This window comes from Coregonus lavaretus (genome assembly GCF_964263955.1).
Source record: "Coregonus lavaretus genome assembly, chromosome: 33".
NCBI lineage: Eukaryota > Metazoa > Chordata > Actinopteri > Salmoniformes > Salmonidae > Coregonus > Coregonus lavaretus.
In genome coordinates this window covers 29,238,085-29,247,478 of record NC_140020.1, presented here as the reverse complement: position 1 = coordinate 29,247,478, position 9,394 = coordinate 29,238,085, and the positions used below count along the sequence as shown (strand labels likewise).

Genomic DNA, 9,394 nt, shown 5'->3' with positions numbered 1-9,394 from the left:
ACTTCCGTTCTGCCGCGATGCAGGTTATGTTTACATCCGGTGTCGCTTAGGAACGCTTAGCTAGTAGCACATCATTATGGAGTTCACCCAGTCCCTTTCACATCTGCCACCAATACGACTTAACGACGTAGAACGACTTGCTGACAAGTGGTCCCTTACTTCAAGATCGAAGCTTGATAAAGGCTACAAGTTCTTCGTTGAAGGTTACCTGTTTGATTATGAAGGTACGTGTTTATCTTTATTTAGCTTAAATTAGCCCTATGCTAGCGAAGGTTATGAGCTGACGAGTTTCTGTTTTGCAGCCTCTTTTTAATATTACTGCTGTTTGTATCGACCGTAAGATAAGAGTCAGTAATGTATTAATGGCTAATGCTGCGCCCTTTCTCCCAATCACTGTATTGAAACAGTCTCAAGTGTAGTTAACGGTGAGGTGACAGTGAGAGGGCGATGTTACAGGTCCATGAAGAAAAATGAGGAGGCTCATCGGCTTCAGGTTTCTCAGATAAACAGTTCTCTAACATTATGATAAGATAGGTTAAGATAGATAAGTTTTCTTTTTGTTGTGTTTTGCTGCGGTTGCAGATTTAATAAGAATGATTCCACAAAGTTCCACTGTGGATCAGTTTGTTTCTCAGTCTGAGCTCTGATTTTGTATCATTAAACTTAATACACAACGAAATTCTTACAAACCGATGTGGGTTGTTGACGGCAATAAAGACTGGGAAAGATTCTGTGATAACTCAACATGTTCAAATTTTCGATAAGTGTTGGCACTACTTGTCAAAGGTTTCAGAACAGCCAATTTTTCTTAATTAAAAAAAGAAATTGGGTTTTGAAAATTGTGTACAGTAGTTTATAATGAAACGCAGAAAAAATGTTTTGTAAGTACAGCACTAATTGTTATGTCTCTATGAACAGGTTACACTAGACTCTGCAGAGGTTCCTGTGGTACTCAATCACATGTCATGTTCCTGCTCTGCTGGGAAAGCACTATGTAATCACATAGTAGCACTTCTTTTTCAAAGTGCTCACTATGTTACCATGGGCTTTAAGACAGTGCCATTGCCTCTGTCATGCACCAGCGCACTGCAGACCTGGCACCGGCCTAGGACACAGGTCAGACATTATTTGTTACACTGATGCAGAACTTTGCAGTTTGTATTGACTTTTGACAATGTATTGTTCATCATTATTATATCACAGGGAATTGTACCAGAGGCCACCAATGATATGGCGGTGTGTAAACCAGCGGCTAAGAAAAAAACAAGTGTCAGAGCTGGTGTGAAGTGCACACTGTACCGAGCCTATGATGGTGAGTCTGAATGAGCCCCCGCCTGTACTAGAGCACAAAGACTTTAGTGCATTTCTAAAATAATACAAACATAAAAGTGATTATTATTTGTTACTTTTTATATAGACTTTCAGTGGATATTTTTTTATTTGTATTAGAAGCATGTACGAGACTGGATGAGTGTGGTTGTCTTTTTTAGTGAAAAAGATAAGGTGGCATTTAATGAAATCTAAACTTGACATATCTCACTTTCATGCCAGGGCCTATTCCGGATCCTCACGTCATGGCCAGTGCTGAGAAACTGAAAGACATCCGTCCACAACCAGGGATTTGCAAATTGCTGCACGGGCTTGAGGGCCTTAATTTGGTGGACTCTAAATTTGGCCCTGTGCCATTTGGGTCTGTGCTTTCTTACCAGTGCCCTCTAGAATTAAGTAGAGATATTATTAAACACCCTGGTGCCAGTGAGTTTCCTCAGTTGCCTATTGAAGGTTACAACTTTAAATTTCCCATTGATTTTGAGCCCAACTACATACAACAATGTCATTTGGACAGCCTGATTGTGTCAGAGGAGATGTCTGCTGCTATTGAAGCAGAAACAAGAATGCAGTCAGAATGCCAGCTGTGGAGCCAGGTACGCAAACCCCGACTGACAGCCAGCAGATTCCGTGAAATATGCCATGTTCGTGGGGAGTTGTCTGCCAAGGCTTTGGCAACCCGCATTCTGAGAGGAACTCCTCAGACAGCTGCTATGAGAAGAGGGTTGGATCTGGAACCTAAGATACTGAGGCAATATTCTGATTTTTGTGATGTCTCTCTGAAACAATGCGGGGTCATCATCCACCCTGATTCACCTCACCTTGCAGCCAGCCCGGATGCTAAAGTCTTCTGCCCAACAGAAGCACCACCATTTGGTCTTGCTGAGGTTAAGAGTTGCGATGTTGAAAATGTTACCCAAGTTAAACACCTGATCACAGTTAAAGGCCAGGCCTGCCTTAAGAAGAGCCACAAATACTACTATCAGGTTCAAGGCCAACTCGCCTTAAGCGGACTTCAGTGGTGTGACTTCATTACAGATACCCGCACTGACTTCACAGTTGAGAGAATCTTTAGGGATGAGGAGATTATCCACTCAATGCGACAGAAGCTTGATCATTTCTATTATAACATCTACATGGATGTCTTCTTAAGTTATAAAACATAAGGCAGAATTTTATGTGTAAATAGTGTTAAGGTAAATGTGGAAGGTGAACCTTTGACATTTTTTTCTTTAACTGCAAATTAACTTGTCATATACTGTATATCTCCTATGTACTGAAACACACATTTTGAAAAGGATTGTGATGTAAATGTCGACATGTTTTTCTTTAACTGCAAATGAACTTAATTGTGTTATATACTGTATATCTATGTATTGAAATACAAATTTTGAAAAGGATTGCGATGTTGTAAATGCTCTTACCAAAATCAAAAAGGATTGGAAGCAGTTGCTTGCAAACATATATTTAATAGTTCCATCAGTGCCATGACACATAAGCACATAACATGGTTAATAGTTGGATATTTTTACAATATATCACATTAGGTTCATTAATAGCTATGAAAAAGTTATTACCCTTAACAAAAACATACAGTATAACATTAGATCAATTAAATTACCAACAAAGTTAATTCATATTTACATTTTTTTGTACATACAATACAGTAATATAAAAGTACTTCTATTTACAGCCCATCTAGCTTACTCAGGAAATATACAACTTCCAGTTGACAAAAACATCAGACTGGTTTGTCTCCTTTAATGTCAAGAGGTCCCTGATAGTTCGACATGAGGCAGCAGATGGCCCACAGCTGATTCACTGAACCCACTGTGGAAAGAGGAACAAGCCCATCCCAGATATGGTACTCCTTCACCCTCCGTATGGCCCTCTCGACTAAAATCCTCAGCCGGGCGATGGCCTGGGTCTTAAGAGTGTCCTCCCTGCTGAGCTGAGGAGATTTTTTCAGTGGAGGGATGACGAGTGTTGCCCCCACTTCTGACAACATCCTCTCGATCAGGAAACCCTTGTCCGCCATTAATTCATCTCCGGGCTGAAGTAAATGCAAGATCTGACATTTCCGTGTTATTTCCATGTCGGAGATGGAGCCTGTGTAGAGCTTTGATACAAATGTGATAACACCACATGGAGCTACACCAATCAGCCCTTTAAAGGTGGTGTGATTTTTGTAGCTCGAAAAGGTTTCTGACTGTAGTGAGAGGGAGGATGGTGTTTCACAGCGGATCTCGGTGCAGTCTACTATAACTCTCACCTGAGGGCAGTAGAGCTTGAACTTATCAGGCATTGTGGCCTGCACCTGCTCTCTTGTCATCCACACCGGCAGTGAGCCAAGAACCTGGTAAAGGTAGCTAGTCCATGTTAAAATGATGCGGCTAACTGTGGACAGGCTGACCTCAAAGATGGTAGACAAGGTTTTCTCCTGAAGCCCAGCTGCAACACGACACAGAAACATAAATAGTTCATCAATAAGTGGAAGTTTTCGGTGAGGGCTAGGTGTCACATGTGCCGTTTGCTGTGCCTTAGACCAGTATACAAGCCGTGAAGCAGAGGGATAAACAGAATCCCAAAACACAGTGAAGACCTCCTTTGAGCTGAATCGTGTGTAGTAGCGATAGTCCTCATCTGTGACACAAAAATTAAAAAGGAGTGGATGCTGCTTCTTAACTGTCAGGTGCTGGATCTCAATTTCTAGGGACAACACTTGCAGCTCCAACTCTCGAATTCTTTGAGTAGCACTGTCCAGTTTACCTTAAGGGGAAGAAAAAGCATACATGTTGGTAGGTTAGTTATTACTCATCTATCCCATCCCATTTTCAATAAATAAAACTGAAGAAGCTTCTAAGATGGATGAGGTTTAAAACGCCAAGTCTTTTCACAGAGAGACCAGTTACTCCAAATCGTAGTATAAAATAGTATTTTTACTTAACTGCCATATACTTTTACTTTTTTTGCCAAACAGATACATGGTTACTCTTATTTGTAATACTAACCAGGAGAAGGACGGCAGGCATAGTCGTGATCGTTTGTCACTGCAGGCAAAGCACCCTCTGTGCTGTCAGGCATCTCATGATCAGAATCATCCAGGACAGCAACACCAAGACGCTTTCTTGCTCGCTGGTAAACTGACTCCCGAGCTTGTGAGCCGCCTCCTATATGTGTGAAATTAACCATATGCTTGTCATGATACATTTTGGTAATCACTTTTCAGTCCCTAAAATGACAAAATGTAGCAGCTATATTGCATCAGGATTAAATTATTAAACATTTTGTACAAGTAATATATTATTGGATTACAGTAGTATTACGTTTAACGCTGTCTACCTATCCTTACCCCAATCATTCCAGTGGAATCTAGACGGCACTGATCCCTGTTTAATACGGATCCGTCCACTGGCCGATGTGTATCTATCCTCAGGGGGAAAGTGCTGACTGCAAACAAAGGTGCTCCCACGAAGAATCTTAAAACTTGGTCCCTCATCTCTCCTGATCGCCCTCACCCAACGGGCACGTATTTCTCCATCAACAGGGAAATCGTGAAAACTCAGATACGGGAATTTCTGTTTGTTGTTTGAACAAAATGGTACACTGCAATAGCATCTTCTCGAAGATTGTGCCATGCTTCGGTGTTGGATGGGATACTGTTGCGATACAGACACCGGGAGAAAAGAAACAGCTAAATTAACATTCAGCTTTGACCAGGAATCAATATTTATCTAGCTATCATGCACAACAGTATTTGAATAGGTGAGTTACTATACATTCATGAATAAACTAACTGCCTAACAAAGGGTTAGATAGCTAGCTAAGTAAACTTGTTACATTACAGCCAGGCAGCAATGTAACGCTACCTTTTAACGTTATCGGTATCTGGTACTAAGTTGTTGTTAGCTAACGTTAGCCCACTTTTAAGTAACTAAGGCAGTGAACAATTATGAATTAACAATAACGTTAGCAAGTTACAAACCATTGCATATACGTAAACATTATTACTCTTAACTTTACTAATTTAACTTAAACGTACCTTTTGGAATTTCTTCAAGTAGCTAGCTTGCTAGTTAGTGGTCAACAGTTGTATTTTCGTTGAGAAGTCTCAGGTTACGGGCGAACGGAAGTGAAGTTAACCTGCTACGCGGAAAGGCGGAAGTTAGATGACGTCATCGTGAAAAGGGCCTATACCTGGGATAGGATAAAGTAATCCTTCTACCCACCTTCTACCCAATTGCTGGCTTCCCAAATAGGCATAGGCCTATGCACTTGTGATTTGAAACGATCCACAGCTATTAAAATATATATATGCTAATGAACCTCTGTGTCTAAGTTAAGCTGTCTGGTAAAGTATTTTGAATGATTTTATTTAGACAGGAGTAATTATATGATTTTAGGAAAAGCTAGCATTCGGGGGAGCTAGCATTCGAACAGAGCACAGTGCACCCGCCAACTTTCCTTTCTAATTTGCAAGTGGTCTAACCAGAGGTCTGTATATAATGACGAGATGTCTCTGCCCTAACAATTCGAGTCGTTGTCCTAAAGGCGGGAATGCAGGCGACAAGCTTAGGTCTGCATATAATGCCCATAGAAATGCATTGGATTTATTCAGGACAGATTTTTGAGAGAGTGAGCCCTCTCACTTCACCCGTTCCTCTCTGCTGAAACTAGCGAGCGAAACAGCGACAGTTTGTAGACCATGTACAGTATCTGATGCTGTCTGGTCAGAAAAAGTATGAAATGCCATACTCCTTTTGTCCAGATAGCATCAGATACATGGTCTACACATACGGAGACAGAGGGGCGCCCTTTCACTCGCTCGGATGCTTTATCTGAGATTGATGTGTCTTTCTGTCGACGCGCGTCTCGGTCAAATAAATTAGACATTTTATTTGGACGGGCAAGGAGGTACAGTAGGGCGGGCCAGCCCCCCTGGGGCCCGCCCCCCTAGGGCCCACCCATAATGTTGGCCCTGTTTAGTATGATATGTTACATTTCATATGGTATGTATTAATTTGTGTATGTCCATCACCCATTTCGTATTATACACTGCTCAAAAAAATAAAGGGAACACTTAAACAACACATCCTAGATCTGAATTAATGAAATAATCTTATTAAAAACTTTTTTCTTTACATAGTTGAATGTGCAGACAACAAAATCACACAAAAATTATCAATGGAAATCAAATTTATCAACCCATGGAGGTCTGGATTTGGAGTCACCCTCAAAATTAAAGTGTAAAACCACACTACAGGCTGATCCAACTTTGATGTAATGTCCTTAAAACAAGTCAAAATGAGGCTCAGTAGTGTGTGTGGCCTCCACGTGCCTGTATGACCTCCCTACAACGCCTGGGCATGCTCCTGATGAGGTGGCGGATGGTCTCCTGAGGGATCTCCTCCCAGACCTGGACTAAAGCATCCGCCAACTCCTGGATAGTCTGTGGTGCAACGTGGCGTTGGTGGATGGAGCGAGACATGATGTCCCAGATGTGCTCAATTGGATTCAGGTCTGGGGAACGGGCGGGCCAGTCCATAGCATCAATGCCTTCCTCTTGCAGGAACTGCTGACACACTCCAGCCACATGAGGTCTAGCATTGTCTTGCATTAGGAGGAACCCAGGGCCAACCGCACCAGCATATGGTCTCACAAGGGGTCTGAGGATCTCATCTCGGTACCTAATGGCAGTCAGCCTACCTCTGGCGAGCACATGGAGGGCTGTGCGGCCCCCCAAAGAAATGACACCCCACACCATGACTGACCCACCGCCAAACCGGTCATGCTGGAGGATGTTGCAGGCAGCAGAACGTTCTCCACGGCGTCTCCAGACTCTGTCACGTCTGTCACATTCTCCACGGCGTCTCCAGACTCTGTCACGTCTGTCACATGTGCTCAGTGTGAACCTGCTTTCATCTGTGAAGAGCACAGGGCGCCAGTGGCGAATTTGCCAATCTTGGTGTTCTCTGGCAAATGCCAAACGTCCTGCACGGTGTTGGGCTGTAAGCACAACCCCCACCTGTGGACGTCGGGCCCTCATACCACCCTCATGGAGTCTGTTTCTGACCGTTTGAGCAGACACATGCACATTTGTGGCCTGCTGGATGTGATTTTGCAGGGCTCTGGCAGTGCTCCTCCTGCTCCTCCTTGCACAAAGGCGGAGGTAGCGGTCCTGCTGCTGGGTTGTTGCCCTCCTACGGCCTCCTCCACGTCTCCTGATGTACTGGCCTGTCTCCTGGTAGCGCCTCCATGCTCTGGACACTACGCTGACAGACACAGCAAACCTTCTTGCCACAGCTCGCATTAATGTGCCATCCTGGATGAGCTGCACTACCTGAGCCACTTGTGTGGGTTGTAGACTCCGTCTCATGCTACCACTAGAGTGAAAGCACCGCCAGCATTCAAAAGTGACCAAAACATCAGCCAGGAAGCATAGGAACTGAGAAGTGGTCTGTGGTCACCACCTGCAGAACCACTTCTTTATTGGGGGTGTCTTGCTAATTGCCTATAATTTCCACCTGTTGTCTATTCCATTTGCACAACAGCATGTGAAATGTATTGTCAATCAGTGTTGCTTCCTAAGTGGACAGTTTGATTTCACAGAAGTGTGATTGACTTGGAGTTACATTGTGTTGTTTAAGTGTTCCCTTTATTTTTTTGAGCAGTGTATGTTACGAATTACAATTCGTATTATATGTGACGAATTTGCAAAAACATACAATATGTTATGAATTAGCAAAACGTATGATACAGTATCTCACAAAAGTGAGTACACCCCTCACATTTTCGTAAATATTTGAGTATATATTTTCATGTGACAACACTGAAGAAATGACACTTTGCTACAATGTAAAGTAGTGACAGCTTGTATAACAGTGTACATTTGCTGTCTCCTCAAAATAACTCAACACACAGCCATTAATGTCTAAACCGCTGGCAACAAAAGTGAGTACACCCCTAAATGAAAATGTCCAAATTGGGCCCAATTAGCCATTTTCCCTCCCCGGTGTCATGTGACTCGTTAGTGTTACAATGTCTCAGGTGTAAATGGGGAGCAGGTGTGTTAAATTTGGTGTCATCGCTCTCACACTCCCTCATACTAGTCACTGGAAGTTCAACATGGCACCTCATGGCAAAGAACTCTCTGAGGATCTGAAAAAAATTATTGTTGCTCTACATGAAGATGGCCTGGACTATAAGAAGATTGCCAAGACCCTGAATCTGAGCTGCAGCACGGTGGCCAAGACCATACAGCGGTTTAACAGGACAGGTTCCACTCAGAACAGGCCTCGCCATGGTCGACCAAATAAGTTGAGTGCACGTGCTCAGCGTCATATCCAGAGGTTGTCTTTGGGAAATAGACGTATGAGTGCTGCCAGCATTGCTGCAGAGGTTGAAGGGGTGGGGGGGTCAGCCTGTCAGTGCTCAGACCATATGCTGCACACTGCATCAAATTGGTCTGCATGGCTGTCGTCCCAAAAGGAAGCCTCTTCTAAAGATGATGCACAAGAAAGCCCGCAAACAGTTTGCTGAAGACAAGCAGACTAAGGACATGGATTACTGGAACCATGTCCTGTGGTCTGATGAGACCAATATAAACTTATTTGGTTCAGATGGTGTCAAGCGTGTGTGGTGGCAACCAGGTGAGGAGTACAAAGACAAGTGTGTCTTGCCTACAGTCAAGCATGGTGGTGGGAGTGTCATGGTCTGAGGCTGCATGAGTGCTGCCGGCACTGGGGAGCTACAGTTCATTGAGGGAACCATGAATGCCAACATGTACTGTGTCATACTGAAGCAGAGCATGATCCCCTCCCTTCGGAGACTGGGACGCAGGGCAGTATTCCAACATGATAACGACCCCAAACACACCTCCAAGACGACCACTGCCTTGCTAAAGAAGCTGAGGGTAAAGGTGATGGACTGGCCATGCATGTCTCCAGACCTAACCCCTATTGAGCATCTGTGGGGCATCCTCAAATGGAAGGTGGAGGAGTGCAAGGTCTCTAACATCCACCAGCTCTGTGATGTCGTCATGGAGGAGTGGAAGAGGACTCCAGTG

The 9,394-nt window shown here is 43.6% G+C and overlaps 2 protein-coding genes across 2 annotated transcripts; one reads left to right on the top strand and one right to left on the bottom strand.

The window, feature by feature from the left end:
* The first annotated feature begins 986 nt into the window (after positions 1–986).
* On the top strand, positions 987–2,729 carry LOC311108331 (uncharacterized protein). Its single transcript, XM_084150959.1, has 3 exons — positions 987–1,116; positions 1,204–1,312; positions 1,552–2,729. The coding sequence occupies exons 1-3, from the start codon at positions 1,042–1,044 to the stop codon at positions 2,493–2,495; spliced, it is 1,128 nt and encodes a 375-aa protein (XP_084007085.1). The 5' UTR covers positions 987–1,041; the 3' UTR covers positions 2,496–2,729.
* A 49-nt stretch (positions 2,730–2,778) lies between these two features.
* On the bottom strand, positions 2,779–4,413 carry LOC311108407 (uncharacterized protein; the record flags this gene model as incomplete). Its single annotated transcript, XM_084151035.1, has 2 exons — positions 2,779–3,780; positions 4,341–4,413. The coding sequence occupies 2 exons, from the start codon at positions 4,411–4,413 to the stop codon at positions 3,071–3,073; spliced, it is 783 nt and encodes a 260-aa protein (XP_084007161.1). The 3' UTR covers positions 2,779–3,070.
* Positions 4,414–9,394: the final 4,981 nt, after the last annotated feature.